This window comes from Bos indicus, chromosome 1, assembly GCF_029378745.1.
Source record: "Bos indicus isolate NIAB-ARS_2022 breed Sahiwal x Tharparkar chromosome 1, NIAB-ARS_B.indTharparkar_mat_pri_1.0, whole genome shotgun sequence".
Classification (NCBI taxonomy): domain Eukaryota; kingdom Metazoa; phylum Chordata; class Mammalia; order Artiodactyla; family Bovidae; genus Bos; species Bos indicus.
Window position 1 is genome coordinate 142,731,786 of NC_091760.1, and position 19,177 is coordinate 142,750,962.

Here is a 19,177-nt window from a genome sequence, read left to right on the forward strand (position 1 = left end):
GAGGATGCTGTGGGGGAGGTCTTTGATGGCCTTAGTATCTCCTCTTAAGCAGTTCAGCAGAAATGTGGGTACACCTGATTCAATCTAGCCTCCAAAACTTCCTCTTATCATTCTGGGATCTGATCTATTACTTTAACAACATGCTAACAGCAGTGGGAGGATAAGTCACCCCTAGTCTTAGCACCCCAGCAAATTATTTTTATTTTCCCCTGTTTCCTTCCAGTTTTTTTTTTTTTTAACCTTATTTAAATCCTGCTATGTATGCAATTTTATATTCTGGCTTCTTTACTTCCCATTATGTCGTGTAAAGATTTCTGAGAAGCAACCTGGTCTTTTTGATTACGATTTTCGATGGTTGGGTAACAGTGGTATGCTATAGCAGTGATATAATTCGCTTAGCTGTTTCCCTCGGGGGCAGCTTTTAGGTCACCTCCAACATTCTGCTCTGCAGACTAGAACGTTCTTGCTAACATTATGAAGTGGTTCTGGAGAATATTGTTACAATTGAGTTTGAATTAATAATTTAATCCACATGTTCCTTTCCCTTTGAAGGGAGGGGTTGGCTATTCCTAAAGTCTCTGGGTTTTTAAAAACTTTTTATTTTATATTGGATTATCTGGTGGCTCAGACTATAAAGAATCTGTCTGCAATGCAGGAGACCTGGGTTTAATCCCTGGGTCAGGAAGATCCCTTGGAGAAGGGAATGGCTACTCACTCCAGTACTTTTGCCTGGAGAATTCCATGGACAGAGGAACCCGACAGGCTACAGTCCATGGGATCACCAAGAGTTGGATACCACTGAGCAACTTTTATACTCATAGCCGATTAACAATGTTGCAATAGTGGACAGAGAAGGGACTCAGCCATACATGTACATGTATCCATTCTTCCCCAAACTTCCCTCCCATCCAGGCTGCTACATAACATTGAGCAGGGTTCCATGTCCTATACAGTAGGTCCTTGTTGGTTATTCATTTTAAACAAAGCAGTATACTCATGACCATCCCAAACTCCCTAACTTCCTTACCCCACTGTCTTACCCACCTGACAACTCTAAGTCTTTCTCTAAGTCTGTGAGTCTGTTTCTGTTTTGTTAAGTTCAATTTAGTTCAGTCGCTCAGTCGTGTCTGACTCTTTGTGACCCTGTGAACCGCAGCACGCCAGGCCTCCCTGTCCATCACCAACTCCCACAGTTTACCCAAACTCATGTCCATTGAATCGGTGATGCCATCCAACCATCTCATCCTCTGTCATCCCCTTCTCCTGCCTTCAATCTTTCCCAGCATCAGGGTCTTTTCCAGTGAATCAGTTTTTCGCATCCGATGGCCAAAGGACTGGAGTTTCAGCTTCATCATCAGTCCTTCCAATGAACACCCAGGACTGATCTCCTTTAGGATGGACTGGTTGGATCTCCTTGCAGTCTAAGGGACTCTCAAGAGTCTTCTCCAGTACCATAGTTCAAAAGCATCAATTCTTTGGTGCTCAGCTTTCTTTATAGTCCAACTCTCACATCCATACATGACTACTGGAAAAACCATAACCTTGACTAGACGGACCTTTGTTGGCAAAGTAATGTCTCTGCTTTTTAATATGCTGTCTAGGTTGCTCGTAACTTTCCTTCCAAGGAGTAAGCGTCTTTTAATTTCATGGCTGCAGTCACCATCTGTTTTGTAAATAAGTTCATCGGTATCATTTCTTTTTAGATTCCCCATATAAGGGATGTCACACAACATTTCTTTCTCTGACTTCACTCAGTATGACAGTCTCTAGGTCCATCCATGTTTCTGTAAACAACATTATTTCATTTCTTAATGATGGGGTAATATTCTGTTGTGTGTGTGTGTGTGTGTGTGTGTGTGTGTGTGTATACAGACCACATCGTCTTTTTCTCTTTTAAAAAAGCACCTGCCAGCCCCACTTTTGCAACAAAACACTCCTCTCTTGTGTCCTGAGTCTTTGTCTGATTAGAACCTTGTGCCTCTTCTGTGCACAAATGCCCCCACAGAGCTTTTCACAGAACCCCTACAGACCATCCCAGATCACCTGGACCAACTCCCAATGAGCATGAGCACTCAGTCACTTCAGTCGTGTCCGGCTCTTTCTGGCCCTATAGACTGTAGTTCACCAGGCTGCTCTGTCCATGGGATTCTCCAGGCAAGAATACTGAAGTGGACACCATGCTCTCCTCCAGAGGATCTTTCCAACCAGAGGTTGTATCCGAGTCTCTTATGTCTCCTGCATTGGCAGTAGATTCTTTAAATCCTAAAGGAAATCAACCCTGAGTATTTATGGGAAAGACTGAAGATGAAGCTCCAACATTTTGGCCACCTGATGTGAAGAGGTGACTGATGGGAAAAGACCCTGATGCTGGGAAAGATTGAAGGCAAAAGGATAAGGGGGTGACAGAGGATGAGATGGGTGGATGGCATCACCGACTCAATGGATGTGATTTTGAGCAGTCTGGAAGATGGTGAAGGACAGGGAAGCCTGGTGTGCCGTGACCATGGGGTCACAAAGAGTCAGAGTCAGACACGGCAGAGCTACTGAACAACAACAAGTACCACCTGGGAAGACCAGTGGCCATAGAAGGTCGGAGTAGTCATCGGCTCAGGCATCTGCAAAAACATCAGGCTCCACTTACAGACAGGAATACTGCCAAACTGCCATGCTGCTGCATTGTAAGTTTCCCTCAAGATAAAGGGCCACCTGAGAGCTGAACACAAACAGAGAAATAGCAACACCCCAGATTCACTTCCAACAGGGCAGGAAAGACATGGCTGGTGTCTCCAGATCAGAAATTTAGAGTGAATTCCAATTGTATATGGCTAAGGGAAACAGCACATGTTTTAAATTTAGAAGCTAATATAATAAATGAGCTATCTGCTGGAACGAGTTAGAGGTACAAATCCATGGAAAATACAGCACAAATCTCAGATGCTTTTCTTGTGAAATTAGTCACCCAATTAATGACACACGGGGCAGCTGGAATCTTGCACAAAACAAAAACTGTAAGAGATATCGCCCAGTTTGCACTTAATGTTCCAGGAACGTGTTCTGCGTTTAGGATGGATGGAAGGAACTGGATTCAAGGGTCATCCTAACTCCCTTCAACATGGTCCCTTCCCAGCTGGGGCCTGATGATGGTGAGCATCTTGGTAAATAACTGTGCTGGGTCTGCTGCTTGAGGAAGGCAGGCTGCCAAAGACAGCCACTCAAGTTCACAAGCCTGATCTGCAATCAGGTTTCTGACAATTGAAGGCTCAACACCTTCGCTCTAGTCCTGTGTTTGTACCTTTACAAGGTTCAGGTGTTCAACTGAGAGGTCCAGGGATTAGAAAGGAGCGGAGCCTGACACGGGAGACACGGGAAAGGCCATGGTGCGGGCATCAACCTTCCGGCCCCACCAGACGTGGGTCAGGGCTGCCTGGAGAAAACAAGGGCTGAGACCCGTGGACACAGAGAATCTAACATGCTTCACTGAGATCAGCGTCAACTTCTGAATTCAGGTTCACAGCTGTAGCCTGGGGAGGACCACAGGGCAGGGGTACCCTGGGATCACTCACAGTCGAGAATCGACTGATTTATTTTCTGGGACCACATTTTAAAAGGAGGGAGCATTGCCAGGCTGGGGACAGCAACAGAAATTGTCCTGGCTGATGAACTTAAATCCAAGTCAGAGGGAAGGTGGCAGGGTCAGAAACAAAGGATTATTGCCAGCTTACAGTATCTGTCTGTCCTACAGGAGAGGGAGGGAGTAGCCTTAGCGTGTCAGAAGTTGGCTGGGTTTGCAGCAACATGGAGAACTTTCCAACCAGCTGTGCTGTCTCGCCAACTGCTGCCTTGAGAACTACTTAGACTGGGGAGGTGGATTCATTTTCTGGGGCTGCTATCATGAAGTGCCACAAACCTAGGGGTTTAAAGCAACAGAGATTTGCAGAAACCTGTCATCCTTATCCCTGGGTCCAGGTCGAGGTGTTGGAAGGGAAGGTCTACTTTGGAGGCTCTAGGGAGACCGCTGCTTTGTACCTCCCTCTTTCTGGGGGAGCACGAAGTCCTTGGCTGTGGCCACATCACTCCCACCTTCGAGGCCGACACAGCATCTTCAACTCTTCTGCTCCTTCTTCACGTAGTCTCCTCTTCTGTGTGTGTGTGTCCACTCTCTCATCTTGTGATTGCACTGAGGGCCCACCTGGATAATCCAGGACCGTCTCTTCTCAAGACCCCTAATTTCATCACCCCTGAAAAGACTCTTTTTCCAAATAAGGTCACATTTGCAGGTTCTAGGGATCAGGAGCTGCTGTCTTTGGAGGTCAGTCTGTTCCTGGTGATGGAATCATTTAGGAGTACAGCACAGGGCAGTGGGGAGCTTTGTCATTAATTATTAGACAGCTTTGCCACTTACTTTCTCCTTGACATTTCTAGGCCTCAGTTTTGTCCTCTGTAAAATGGGATCATAGTAGTACCTGGTATTGTTGGAGAGGCTGTGTGGTATGACATATCCTGTGCAACAGCACTCAGCCAATAGCATCTCTAAGTGTGTTACTGATAGCCTGGCCAGCAGTGTGATGGAGTCATGGGAGGGGGTTTTCCCATATCCCTCTGCTGATACGATGCCAGCCACACTGGCTTGCACATCCCATGCATGTGTCTGGTATTGCTGTGGACATTAACCCATCTTTGTTTCCGTCACTGCCTGGGGGCACAGTAGCTACTCAATAAACATCAAACCATATGAAATTGCCACTGTTTGTTTGACAAAGGCACAGAAAAACACTGGATGATTCAGTGAAAGGACTGACGTGTACAGGCTCCCTCCTCCTGCAAGGAGAGGTCTCAGAAAGCTGCGGGAATTCAGATGGAGGGAAGCTGGGCTCACATGTCTCTCCAGCATCCACTGGTTTATACCCTCTTCTTTGAGGAGTCTCGCAAGGGCTTCTGGTGGGGAAGCACAGGTCACTGCCATTTCTAAAGGGCAGCTCAGGGAGGGCACACAGGGCTGGGTTGCAGGGCAAGGGAGGGACTCCGGTCTGACCCTGAGCCTCTTGGCAGCCAGGGCAAAAAGGGAGATGGTTGACTTGTACCAGTGATAATTTTTACTAAAAGGAAGCATACAGCTTTGTCTGAAAAGACATTTTTTCATAATATTTGAAAACATATATCCTATGAATCCTTATAAGTAGGGCTTTGAAAACAACGCATATTTTAATTCTTTATTCTCTAGTATGGCTTTACAAAAGATTAAAAAAATTGCCTTCTTGCTTGTTTCTTATTGAACTCGAATTCTGCTGTAAAAGTGATTGTGCCTAGACTTTCGGCCACCTTACTTTTTGTATAATTCATGTTGCCCAGTTGCTTGCTGTAAAGCCAGAATTTTTCTCCCACAAGAGGGATTTAATTCCATGTGAGCATTAAAATATATTTTGGTTGTTATATTCAAGTGTTGCTCTTTAAAACATGAATTTCGATTTGAAAACACAGAGCACCTCAGCCTGACTCTGGTCTTGCTTCCCTACCGGGCCATTGTTTTGGGGATGAATTAGCCAAGCAGAAGTCCAAAGGAAAGTGATGAAGTGTTCCTGAATCAGAAGAGCGGGCCCTTTGATTTTGTGTTGAGATAAACGTAGCACAGAAAGCTCACACCATGTGTTAATCTGCTCAGGCTGATGATACACATCACAAACTGGGGGCTTAAACAGCAGACAGGCTTTTCTGGTGGCTCAGTGATAAAGAATCCGCCTGCCAATGCAGGAGACACAGGAGACTTGGGTTCAGTCTCTGTGTTGGGAAGATCTCCTGGAGGAGGGCATGGCGACCCACTCCAGTATTCTTGCCTGGAGAATCCCATGGACAGAGGAGCCATGGTTACAATCCATGGGATCACAAAAAGTCAGACACGCCTGATTGGCTAAAGAACCACAACGAACAGCAGACATTTACTTTTCTCTGTCTAGAGGCTGCAAGTCCAAGATCAGGGCATGGGCAGGTTGGTGCCTTCTGAGGCCTCTTGGCATGTAGATAGCTGTCTTCTCCCTGCGTCCTCACAGGGCCATCTCTCTGCATATTTGTGTCCTGATTGCCTCCTCCTGTAAGGACGCCAGTCACACTGGGTTAGGATCTAGCCTAATGACCTCACTTTAACTTAATAACTTCTTAAAGACTCTGCCTTCAAATACAGCCACATTTTGAGGCATTGGGAGTTAGGACCCTAACACATGAATATTAGGGGAACACAATTCTGTCCATCGCACATCATAATGTGTTTTGACCGCAACTACAAAAACAGCTTGGTTATTTCCATGGCTTGGTTATTGTGCATAATAACACAATGAACATGGGGGTGCAGGTGTCTCTTTGAGCTAGTGATTTTGTTTCCTTTAGATCAATATCCAGGAATGGAATTAATGGAGTGTATGGTAGCTCTATTTTTCTTTTCTTGAGGATACTTCATGCTGTTTTCCATGGTGGCTGTATCACTTTATATTCCCACCAGCAGTGCATGGGGGTTCTCATTTTTCTTTTTTTTTCACATTTTAAAATCACTTTATTGAGGTGTGATTGGCATATAAAAAGTTGTATGTATTTAATGCACATGACTTGATGAGTTTGAAGGTAAGTATACACTCTTGAAACCATCAGAGGTTTCCCATTTTTCCATATCCTCGCCAATATTTATTATCTCTTACCCTTCTAATAATAGCCATTCTAACACTTATGAATTGCTACCTCAGGATGGTTTTCATTTCCATTTCCTGATGATTAGTGACATTGAGCATCTTTTCTTGGACCTGTTGACCATTTGTATGTCTTCTTTGGAAAAATGTCTATTCAGATCTTCCATCCATTTACAAATTGGAGTATTATTTTTTCTTGCTATTGAGTTGCATGATTTCAAATATATTTTGGATATTAGCCCCTGATTAGATGAATAATTTACAGATATTTTCTCCCAGCCTGTAGGTTACCTTTTCATTTCGTGGCTGGTTTCCTTTGCCAGGGAGTAGCTTCTCAGTTTGATGTTGGTTCACTTGTTGACTTTTGCTTCTTTTGCTTCCCTCTGATGTTTTCTGCATCTTTCTTGTTCTACCCTTTTGCAGATTACCCTCCCATCAGAGACCTCATGATCCTCAATGTCACCAGCAGCAGCTTTCAAGTGTCCTGGAGCTTAAACTCCACCCAGAACCACACTTTCTGGGTAAAGGTTTACCAGGGTGAAGAGTTGTTCAGGAGTGCCAGCACCCCCGGGACGAGTCTGGAGGTGGCCGGGCTGGAGGCTGGAGTGAGGTATGGGGTGAAGACCAGCTACCAGGCATGCGGGGCCAACATCACTGCCATGGTCACTGCCAGGACCGGTAAGGCCACATCCAAAATCCTTATCACCTGTGAGTTTCTCAGTCTAGTCCAGTTCTGTTGGCCGTAGTGATTCAAATCATTGTGCTTCCTGTGAGCAGAGCAGGGGTGGTCACTGGCCCGACCCCACCCCTCCTGGGAGGGGGACAGTGGACGCGCTCCATGTCCTGGAGCAGTGCCACGGCACTCCTTGTCTGGACAGGCTCCCTCGCTCCCCAGCACCTCACCCTGACTGAGGGCTCGATGGGGGCTCTATGGAGACCTCATCTTTCTGGGGTTTGAGGGATGCATGAAGTGGTCAGATAGAGTGAGGCCCCAAGTGAACTAGAGCTGAAGACACTTTTCCTCCCACATAAACACAATATATTCATGAATTGGGGATTCCAGTATCCATGTGACTCTGACTGGTGGCTGACACTGGCCACCTCCCCTCTGCCTGGTCTCAGTGGTGCTGGGTTCTAGAGACTTCTGTTGGGTTTGGCCCCCGGGGTCGGGGAGTTCCCTCCTAGGCTGGCCCCTGGCAACAGGACAAGGAAGTGTGTGTGGGGACAGTGGGCTCTGAGACATTCTGGGGACCAGAGAAGCGGGGAGCCCCAGCCTAGGGGTTCTGAGCAGGCAAAGGGCAGAAATCCCTGCATGAAAGACCCTGTGAGGAAAGGGTGGGGAGGAGGGATATATTGGGAGTTTGGGCTCGACATGGACACACTACTACATTTAAAATGGGTAACCAATAAGGACCTTCTGCAGAGCATAGGGAACTCTGCTCAATATTATGTAACAACCTAAATGCTACAAGAATTTGAGAAAGAATAGATACATGTATATGCATAACTGAACCACTTTTCTCTATACCTGAAACTAACATAACATTGTTAATCAACTTTACTTAATATAAAACATTTTTTAAAAAAGGAAAAAAGAAAAAGACCCTACGGGGGTCAGTTTCATGCACAGGGATAATACCCATGACTGAAATAAGTGAGGTATGACAGGAGCAGTCATACCCTGCTGTCCTGTCATACCCTTTATGAACCAATTCAGGGCTGTCCCATGCAAAATCGTCAAAGCACACAGCACAGGTCCCTACCCAGAGGGCCCCTAGAGCCCTAGCCATGCAAAAAATGTAAGCCCTTGACTTTGCTACAAGCCTCCAATTTCCAAACTGGTGCCGTCTCCTCTTCTTGTTTTATTTTCAAATTGTTCCATGAAGAAAATGGGGGACCACTCGCTTCCCTTTGAGGAGACAGGGATGGGTGGGGCTCATCCCTGTGAGTCATCCTGGGGATGGCCCAGCCCTTCTGACTGCTGGCTTCTGTCTTCCGCCCCCTGCCCTCTACCTCCCCCCAGCTTGCCTCAGACATGACCATTTATGGAGCCAACATCCCAGCACAGATTCATCTCTGCTAGGACGTGTAGTAGGAACACATAGCTCCCCCCACTCCCACTGACTCTGTGCCCCCTTCCCTCCCTTCCAATGCACGATAGATCATTTGGAAGATTCCAGAAGACTCCTGATTACCAGCTTATTCATTCCCCAGCTGATTCTCTTTCCTTCTGTATATTGCAAAAATGCCTTCTATTTGCAGAGCCTTTTTTTTTTTTTTAAAGAAACTCGATTGGCTTTAGAGGTCTTAGCTAATTAATTTGACAGTGGTACAAGCCTGCTATGTTGGAGGCAGTGGAGATTATTGTAGCAATGGAGACCCGGGGCCTCATGGTGAATCCCAGTTCCCCAAGCACTGGTGGATACCGACCACTCGGGAGGCTCTGTGATGTGGGCAGGGCTGGGGCTCGGGAATCCTGGGCCTCAAGGTTCACTCGTTTCTCTTGCTGAGGTGGGAGACAGTTCAGAAGAGTCCTGGTCTAGAAATGGGCACTATTCAACCTGGGGACATTTCTGGGACTGTGTATGTGCAGCGGTGATAAATTCTGCCTTTGCTGGCTAGTGGAGAGAGCCAGGGTGGGAAAGAAGTGTGAGTGGCCTATAGGTCATTAGAGCTGCTGCAGCATCTGCTGTGGGTGTGGGCTTCATTTTTTAATAATGAAAGAGACGTACGTAAGCTCCCACATCCCACCTTGAGGCTTCCAGCTTCCCTTATGTCCACAGGAAAGGATGCTTTCCTTGTAGGGTGACCAACCCTACCATTTTGCCCTGGAGTGGGCCCTGGAGAGGTGGGAATTTTATTTTTGGAAAGCCAGAAACTCCTGGGCAAGTCAGGATGAATTGGTCAGCTGAGAGGGTGGGACATGCACTTGTGATCCAGGCCAAGGAAAGCAGCGGCCACAGCTTGTGAGGGATTGCTGGAGGGAGGGGTCTTCATAGGCTACGTGGCTGGTTGACCGGTTCCCGCTGCTATGAACTGTGTGACATTTATACCTCGTTCCCCTGTGCTGGCTCTAAAGGTGTGTGTTTGCGTCTGAGTTTCCATCATGCCAGTGCAGACGTATCATATTCCTTGTGTTGGTTTCTCCTAATGTGGCCACCAACCTGAGACACATGCCTCAATCTGTTTTCTAAAGCCTCCCCCTCCAAAGAGTAAGGGAAATTGGAAAATGTTAACAGAAAAGCTCACGGACTTCAGCTGACTCACATTATCGTCTATCTCAGATGCCCGAGTGTTTGAGGTCGTGGTCAGGATTCTAAACCGCAGTGTGACGGAGGAGCTGCTGGACCGTGGGAGCCCCGAGTTCCAGGACTTCTCCCAGCAACTGATGCATGAGGTAAAGCCTGGGAGAGGGGCTTCCGAGGGTCTGAGCCAGGAACCCAACTGGTGACCAATGTGGGTGTGGGACGAGCGCCTGACAACAGGGCTGGGGAGGGGGCAGTCTCAAATCCCATGGTTTTACTCAAAATGCCCCCTTTATGGGTAACTTACCTAGATTTGGGGCCAAAGTATCTTGGATTCAAATGGACTGGACCACTTGATGGCTTAGCTGGGTTTTCTGTTGAACCTTCCATCTCGGGGGGTCTGGGGCTGCTACCCTCCTGCTTTGGGGCAGCTTCACTGAAGATGTATTTACCAGTGATCACAGCATCCGTCCCTCCCTGGGGTTGAGGGGAGTCACCAGCACAAGGCTTGGGAGAACAGGGCCAGTAGTGACTACCATTTATCCTCATAAGCTGAGTAGGAGAAAAGAACAAAATGCTGAACTGTCAGAAACTACGAAAAGTCTAGGATTTCACCCTGCCTGCAAGCTGGCAAGTTAGACTACTGGATGGAAGCTGGCAGAGGATGCGAGATGCCTGGATCAGAGATAAGGACTTCATTGCTCACAGCAGAGCAGGCAGCATGAGCATCAGATGGGTGCCAGGTCCCCTGCTGGCCCCCAAGTCCCGAGCAGGTGACACAGAGGGAAACTGGTTCCCTCTGCATGTGGTTGACGCACATGTAGGACCTCTGCATCACTGCTGACAGTCCCCATGCAAACCTGCCTAAACCTTGCAGAAAGAGACCTTATCTTTTTTTTTTTTTTTTAATATTTGTTGCTATTGGTCAGTTGCTGAGTCATGTCCAGCTCTTTGCAACCCCATAAACTGCAGCACGCCAAGCTTCCCTGTCTTTCACCATCTCCCACAGTTTGCTCAAACTCATATCTGTTGAGTCAATGATGCCATCCAATCGTCTCATCCTCTGTCACTCCCTTCTCCTCCTGCCCTCAATCTTTCCCATCATCAGGGTCTTTTCCAATGAATAGGCTTGCTGCATTAGGTGGCCAAAGTATTGGAGCTTCAGCTTCAGAATCAGTCCTTCCAATGAATATATTTGCTTTTATTTTTTATTTTTATGTCTACTTTGCTGTGACATGTGGCTTGTAGTTCCCTGATCAGGGATCGCACACAGGCCCCCTACATTGGGAGCCTGGAGTCTTAGCCACTGGACCACCAGGGAGCTCCCAAGAGACGTTATCTTTGTAACATCAGCCAGTGAATAGATCTGCCCTTGGTCTGAATCGGGCCATCCTCTCTCTCTCCCAAGGCGTTTATCCCACATGTGTCTTGGAAAGATATTCTGGAGCAAGAAAGAAGTTCTGCAAGTTCCACTTGCAGGATGTGTGGAAATGGGACACCCTGAAGGAGGGTTGCCTCTCTACGTTCACCTGCGGGGGCGGGGGTCAGTTTTTGACCTTTCTTGGAGAAGTCTTCCTACTTTTTAGCAGTGATTGGCCTGTGGGTGCAGGAGTGGTGGGGAGGGGTTGGGGTCTCCTTGCTCCGGCACAGGCTGCCCTGAGCACCTGTTTGTACCTGTGTTTCCTGGGGATACAGCCCAGGGAGGGGGGCAGTGCCAAACAGCCATGAGATTGCCCCTCTTGGTCATTCCACCAGCCCACCAGTCAACCCAACTCTCTGTTTGTCTCTCACACACACGTTAACCTTCACACCAGTTTCCGGGTCACAGGGAGTGGATCTAGGGCTGCAGGACGGGGAGTTGGCTGTCGTGGTCTCAGCATCCTCAGAAAGACTGATGAGGCCCGGCCCACTCTCCCAGGGCTCCAGTCATCTGGGGGTCGACACTGTTGCCCCAAGAGGTGGGTGAGGGCACCTCCTCTCGGTCATGAAGGGGACCCGTGGATTCTGTGCACCATCCCTGTGCCACTCCGGGGGCCTCAATGAGTGGTGAAGACCTTGATGGAGAAGTCCGCTCCATCTGAGCATCTGTCGCCTCTCCCGGGCCAGGTCGCTGCCTCCTTGCCGCCAGCCATTTCCGACTTGTACCGAAGAGGGAAGCTGAGGCTGCAGGTCATGTCTCTCCAGACCGGAAGCGTGGTGGTGAGGCTCAGGCTGACCGTATGGGACTCTGAGTTCCCAGTGGGTGTGTCCACACTGGCCCCTCTGCTCCCAGTTCTGTGGGCGAGCACCGTGTTCCAGGTTGACCAGCAGGGGACACGCGTGCAAGGTGGGTCCCTCCCCCCGCACCCTGGGCATGCCACCCTCATGCCCTTGAGTCTAGGCTGCATCAGTTCTGGTCAACATTCACTTTCTTCCAAAAGGTAGATGGTGGTGGTGGTAAATCACTTCAGTTGTGTCCGACTCTTTGGGACCCTATGGGCAATAGCTCACCAGGCTCTTCAGCTCATGGGATTCTCCAGGCGAGAATACTGGAGTGGGTTGCCATGCCCTTCTCCAGGGGATCTTCCCCACCCAGGGACAGAACCTGGGTCTCTTGTGTCTCCTGCAGTGGCAGGCGGGTTTTTAATCACTAGCGCCAGCTAGGAAGCCCAAAAGGTAGATAAAGTAAATGAAATGTGAGTGCTTATTCTGTGCTCCTCCTTGGGAACTGGGGCCTGGGGCCAGCCCCCCCAAACCATGGAGCCCTCATGCATCCCACACCTCCTGATTCTGACAGAAGTGACCTGTGGGGCCTGAAGACACTTACTCCCTTGGATGGAGCCTCTCATCTGCACTGGGCCTGGAACCCAGGGCAGAACCAGGCTGGAGGAATGACAAGGGGCACAAGAACGGGAGCTTCCTGGGTCTGCGTGGGGGCCCAGTGCCAGCTGGCTGCTGTGCGACTCGCCAGCATGGGGGTTTATGTCGTTAACCCAAACACCTGTAATTTGACTTGGTGATGCAGGAAGTCACAGATCAGGGTAGAGGGGGAGATGGAGAAACAGAGAGAGTGCGGGGAGGCCGGGGGCAGGGGCAGTGAGAGATGGGGGAGCAGGGGGCTCAGAGTCAGGGATAAGACAGAGACAGACACACACAGAGACAGAGAGAGAGATACAGGGGATCCAGAGTAGACTGGCTGGGGAGAGACAGGGACTTGGAGAGACAGATACAGAGATGACAGAGACAGTGAGCCTTAATGTCAGGAAGGTTTCGCCATCCACTTGGGGATGCAGTTCCCTCGAGTGGTGAGGGCACCACAGTCTCTACATCAAAGAGCCTGTGTGGGGCTCAGTCTGGGCATGGCTGGTCCCCCTCAGTGGAGCGGGGCCCTGAGTGGGCACTGCTAGCTCCTGTGAGCTCAGTCCCTTCTGGCTTGCTGTCTCAACCTCCCCCAACCCATGAAGGCAGGGAAAGTGCTGCTGGAGTGTCACACCTGGGGCACACTGCCTGCTTAGCCTGCTGTCTCTGTCACTCACCCCCACGGGAATGGACATGGTGGCGGCCCTCTTTAACATGATGAGCTCTGCCTGCCTGGGCTCAGAGGCCAAGTGCAGGGCAGACACCAGGCAGCCTGTGGTAGATCCCCCAGGGCCCACCTGAGGCAGATCTGAACCATCTTTGGAAGATCCAGCCCTCCTCGAGGTGCCTCCCAGCCACATCTCCCAGCATCAAGGCTTAGGTTACTCCATATCCTTGTCAAGTGAGGCTGTGGGTTAAATGGTGATCTTACAAGATAAGAGAACACAGAACTTCAGATGTGACTGTATTTGGAAGAAGGGTTTTTGCAAATGACCAGGTCCCAGCAGCGTGGCCATTATGTTGTCATGACCTCATGTCTTCCCTGAGGTCCATTCACCGCCAAGACACTGGGTGGCCGCGTGCCCTGGTCTTCCTCCGGGGTGGTTGGTGTACATGTGCGGGGAGGCCCAGTGTTGAGCAGCACCCTGGTTCTTGGATCCTGTCCACACTACCCAGCAAAGGAGGCTGGCTGTGGTGGAATCCCAGCTCTGATGCTGGCTCGCCGTGGGCCACTGTACAAGGGGCTTTGCCTCCTGGGCCTCAGTGTACTCACCTGGGAGATGGGAAGGCGAGGACACATCCCACCTCGTGGGTAAATGAGGGAGTGCTGAGGGGGATGGGGGGCAGTTAGCAGGTGCCCGGCGCAATCTGACAGCACCGCCCAACACGTCGGGGTAATGCTTCTCTAAGACTTACTTCCGTACTTTGGAAGAGTTCTCGGGCCTGGACGGTCCCCCACCGGACCTCCCCCCTGCTCCTTCCCCTTGTTCCCCTTGTCTCTCCAGCCTTCGCCCCCAACCCCTTCCTAAAACTCTGCTCAGAAAGGGCTGTGCTGCTCACCTGCTCCAAGTGCCGATGACCCACTGGGCCTCCACGTGTGTCCACGTGGCCCCTGCATGCCGTCATGCTGTGTGCAGACCTCGGCCCAACAAGGCCCTGACGGTGGCACCGTTCAGTGTGAGGGGTCCCCTGGGTCCAGCAGTACCCGGGCAGCAACGCCTCCTGTGACCTCAGAACAGGCCCAGCCACGATCCCCAAAACTTCCCATCGGCCACGGACCCCTGACAGCCTCGCAGATGCAGGGGCCCTTCCTGTCGCCTCTGTGGGCAGTGGGAGAAGGCGTGGGCAGGGGAGCCTGGCCCCGGGACTGTCACAACCCCCTGACCTGCTGATGGGGCTCTTTCACCACCATTAGTGGTGCTGCCTTTGGTGCCAGCTGCCGTTAGAACCCAGATCTCTGTGCCCACCTGCCTCCTTGAGTGAGACTCTGGCGTCGGCCCCCAGGAAGGGCTGAAGGCTCTGGCCAGGCAGGCTTCACCCCGAAAGGCCACCGGGGCCTCCAAGACAGCTTGGAGCCTCCCGAGGAGCCTGCCTTTACAGGGATGGAGTGGCTGGTCCTTGGGCCTCCCTGCCTCATTCCTGAGGGTTACTTGTATGGGGAGTTGCAACTCTCCCATGGCCTCCCCCTCCTCTGGTCAGGGGGCCACACCGTCATCCCAGCCTCTTGCCTGTAGGAGCAGAGCGTAGGCCCCATAGGGGATCCTGTCTGCATCCTTGTCTGGTGGTCTGGGAGGCACGAAGGCTGCACGGCGGCTCCCATGGCTCACAGGCCTGAAGCCGAGACCCCAGGCTTTGGTACAAGACCAGAGTTGTTCCGGCTTGCTCCTGAGCCCTGTGCTGGCTGAGTGAACAGGGAACCACCTCCCCTAGATAACCTCCAAAGCTCTGCAGATTGAACTCAGGTCTCAGTGGGGCCTCCACTCTCCTCGTGGTCGTCTGCCCCGGCTGGCCTGGCTCCGGCCCTGGCCTTAACCATCAGCACCTTTGAGCCACTGCAGGCTGGAGGGTGGGCAGCACTCCAGGGGATCTGGGCCAGTGGGGAGCCCAGGGTCAGGGTGTAACTGTTGCATCAGCTGATGAGCCTGCTGGTCTTCTGTGAAGATCGCATGAAGCAAAACTGAAAACCACAAAACAGGTCTCTGAGCACCTGGCTGCAGAGCTTTCTCTGCACAAAAGTGAACATTTTCTGCCTTATCTTCGCTCAAAGCCTGGCCAAGTCCAGGCTCCTCGGGCACCCTGAGCCTGGCCAGGGAACCTGCTCTGCAGCTCTTGGGAAATCTGTGCAGAGGGCTGGTGACCACCCTTCATGGGGACCGTCAGCCACCTCAAGGTACCCAGCTTCCCCTGATGGCAGAGGGTGGCTCTGCTCAGAGCCACCTGTTCTTCTTGGAGTGGGGTTGGGACAGGCAGTGACCCACAGAGCCAGACCTGAAGGATGGTTTGCCAGGGCTGGGGAAGACTGTTCCCCAACCTGGCTCCTCCCAGGAGATATACCTTGAGTATTTTATTTTTGTTTACTTTTAAATTGGAGTGTAGTTGATTTACAATGTTGTGTGAGTTTCAGCAAAGTGAATTAGTTTTACATATACATTTGTTGTTCTTCAGCAGCTAAGTCGTGTCCAACTTTTGTGACCTCTCTTGGCCAGGCTTCCCTATCTTTACTCTCTCCCAGAGTTTGCTCAAACCCATGTCCATTGAGTCGGTGATGCCATCCAACCATCTCATCCTCTGTCGTCCCCTTCTCCTCCTGCCCTCAATCTTTCCCAGCATCAGGGTCTTTTCTAATGGATCGGCTCTTCGCATCAGGTGACCAAAGTATTGCAGCTTCAGCTTCAGCATCAGTCCTTCTAATGAGATTCAGGGTTGATTTCCTTTAGGATTGACTGGTTTGATCTTACTGTCCAAGGGACTCTCAAGAGTCTTCTCCAGCACTATAGTTCAGAAGGATCAAGTCTTCATGGCTCAGCCTTCTTTATGGTCCAACTATTACATCCGTACCTGACTATTGGAAAAACTGCTGGAAATACATACACATAGATTGCACAGAGTTCTCTGTGCACGCAGTAGGTCCTTATTAATTATTATTATACTGTTTTATTATACAGTAGGGTGTGTACTGTGCATGTTAATCCCAGCCTATCCCTTCCCCCTTTCCCCTTGTAACCATAAGGTGGTTTTCTACATCTGCAACTCTCTCTCTGTTTTGTAAATAAGTTCATTCATACCCTTTTTTTTCAGATTTCCCATATAAGTGATATATGTTTGTCTTTGTTCCTTAAGGTTTTATCCTGCTAACTCTCCTATAGCACCTTATTGATTAGTCATGCGTCAACATGCCCAAAGCTATCAGATTCTTTCCTCCAGCAGGGCTGCATGTGGGGCTGGGGGTGACCAGGAGGCCCAGAAGAGGGGAGGGGAGGGGGTGGAGGGAGAAGGAGGTGGGAGGATGCTCCTGATGGGTTTTCCCTAAAGCTGGCCCTGGCTGAGAAAGGACGGGAGGCTTTGGGGGGATTCACAGGGCTGGAGGCAGGGGGTATTTACAGGGCTCACTTAACAGCCTACTTTGCCCAGATCAGAAGGTTCAGGGCTTCTAGTGGCTGGAGGCCTCTGAGTCTCTCTTGGTCATTTCCCAGACCCGGAGAGGAGGTGTGCAAGGGCCGTCCTGGGTCTCAGAAGGTTCATGTTGTAGTGACTGGATACCACCTGGCTCAGTTATTTTCCTGTTTCTTTCTTGAGACACTAAATATTAAGGGATGCTGGCACATCAGAGAGAAGAGACAGCCCCTTGGGAGCAAAGAATACACAAGATGGGACTATATTCACACCTGTGGGCGCTGGTGGCGGTGGTTTGGTGGTTTAGTCGCCAAGTCGTGTCTGACTCTTGCGACCGCATGGACTGTAGCCCACCAGGTTCCTCTGCCATGGGATGTTTCAGGCAAGAATACTGGAGTGGATTGCCCTCTCCTTCTCCAGGGGATCTTCCCAACCCAGGAAGTGAACCCAGGTCTCCTGCATTGCAGGCAGATTCTTTACCAACTGAGCTATGAGGGAAGCCCATGGGCACTAGTACCCCCAAAGGAACCGACATTGCCGTTTCTGCCTCCAGATCAGACAGCGATCGAGGCAGGCAGACACTCCATTCAGGTGGTCCTTGGTTCAGATGGAAGCTTCTGGGAGGGCTCTGTGCAGGGCCCCCCATGTCCCCATCAGGTGCTGGATGCCAGGGCCTCACTGACGCCCTGCCCCAGACCTCTGTGCGTTCACTGAAAAGACGGTCACGGAGAGCTCGATGCCACGACCACCCTGTTCTCTGAGCAGCCTCTGCAGTGTTCTCACCGTGTGGCCGTGTTCACTTATGTCCTCGCTCCCTCCTGTCTGCAGACTGGGACGAGTGTGCAGACAGCCTGGAGCACGACTGCTCGCCGGCAGCCCAGTGCATCAACCTCGAGGGCTCCTACACCTGCCGCTGCCGGACAGCCAGGGATGCCAACCCCTCCAGACCCGGCCGGGTCTGCCACGGTGCGCTCCTTCCCCACCCCCAGCTCTGGGCGGAGCCCCCTCCCCGAGGGCCTGGGCTGGAGCAGGGCCGACCTCCATCCAGCAGGGTGGGAACAGTGCCTGGGGCCCACCATACCGTTAGGGACCTATGAGCATGGCTTAATTTCTTTTAAAACCAAAACAAAAAATTAATATAATAACTGTCAATTATGAACCTAGTCTTTATACCAAGGCAGTTTTCAGAAAATGTATCTATTTATTTATTTTTGGCCGTGCTGGGTCTCTGCTGCCGTGTACACTAATTGCCGAGCACAAGCTTCTCAATGTGGTGGCTTCTCTTGTTTCCGAGCACGGCTCTAGGGCACTCAGGCTTCAGTAGTTGCAGCCCTCTGGCTCTAGAGCACTGGCTCAGTAGTTTTGCTGCACGGGCACAGTTGCTCTGTGGCATGTGGGAACTTCCCGGATCGGGGATCAAACTTGTATCTCCTGCACTGGCAGGTGGATTCTTTTCCACTGAGCCACCAGGGAAGCCCCTGTACCAATACAGTTGTAAAGTATGATTTTAAATTATTGTTTTGAATGAAAAGGCCTGAGAAAGTCCTGATGAAACCCCTGGAGGGAGAGGGTGGCCCCTTCTTGGGTGGCCCAGATCTTGAGAGGGGTAGGACCCCAGGTAAGCATGGAGAAGGCCTCGAGGTGAGGCCTTTGAGCCCCATTCTAGGCACATCTTGGCCCCAAGATTCTGGGGATAGGGTGTGGTTCTGACCAGCTGGTTGGGGATACCTGGAGTGCTGAGCTAAGAAGCAGGAGGAACTCATGTACAGATGCACAGTGCTTTGGGGGCAGGTGGGCAATGGAGATGCTCAGCCACCTGTCTGCTCTGCCATCCCTGCTAAAGCCTTCTGGCTGGAAGCAGCAGCAGAGAATTTTTCCCTGGGGAGCAAGCCTCTAGTCCTTACCTACAGTGTATACTGTCCTGCTTCATGAGAACCACACAGTCACTCCCCTCCCATCCTCTTTCTTACACGTGTAATGCCCAGCAGGCTGGTAAGAGTGACCAGCACCAACCCCCACACTGGGCACACATTTGGGGGAAACTGTCCAAGTTTCTTAAGGGCCAGATGCACCCATCTGAGGCCTGCAGGAACCAAACCCTGCATTTATGTTCTGGTTCTGCAGTCACTGGGTGGACCCCCTACTCATGGTAGGGGCATCCTCACTGGTCAAATGAAGAAGCCCCCTGGCCTTTAAAGAGAGTTCTTGGGAAACCAAAAACATGGGTCCTGTTAAACACTCTGAATCACCCATGGGACAGCCTGTGTCCCTCTTGAGGTCCCCTGGGGGTGGGCACGCTTGGTCAGGGTA

The 19,177-nt window shown here is 50.7% G+C and overlaps 1 protein-coding gene across 1 annotated transcript in view; it reads left to right on the plus strand.

Annotated features, from left to right (window-relative positions):
- UMODL1 (uromodulin like 1) overlaps positions 1 to 19,177 on the plus strand; it is a 75,243-nt gene that overhangs the window by 25,302 nt on the left and 30,764 nt on the right. Inside the window, exons 7-11 of the mRNA XM_070787590.1 lie at positions 3,685 to 3,692; positions 7,095 to 7,349; positions 9,956 to 10,068; positions 12,023 to 12,242; positions 17,696 to 17,833. Of these exons, the coding sequence (XP_070643691.1) occupies positions 3,685 to 3,692; positions 7,095 to 7,349; positions 9,956 to 10,068; positions 12,023 to 12,242; positions 17,696 to 17,833 (734 nt within the window). The remainder of the gene's footprint in view (positions 1 to 3,684; positions 3,693 to 7,094; positions 7,350 to 9,955; positions 10,069 to 12,022; positions 12,243 to 17,695; positions 17,834 to 19,177) is intronic.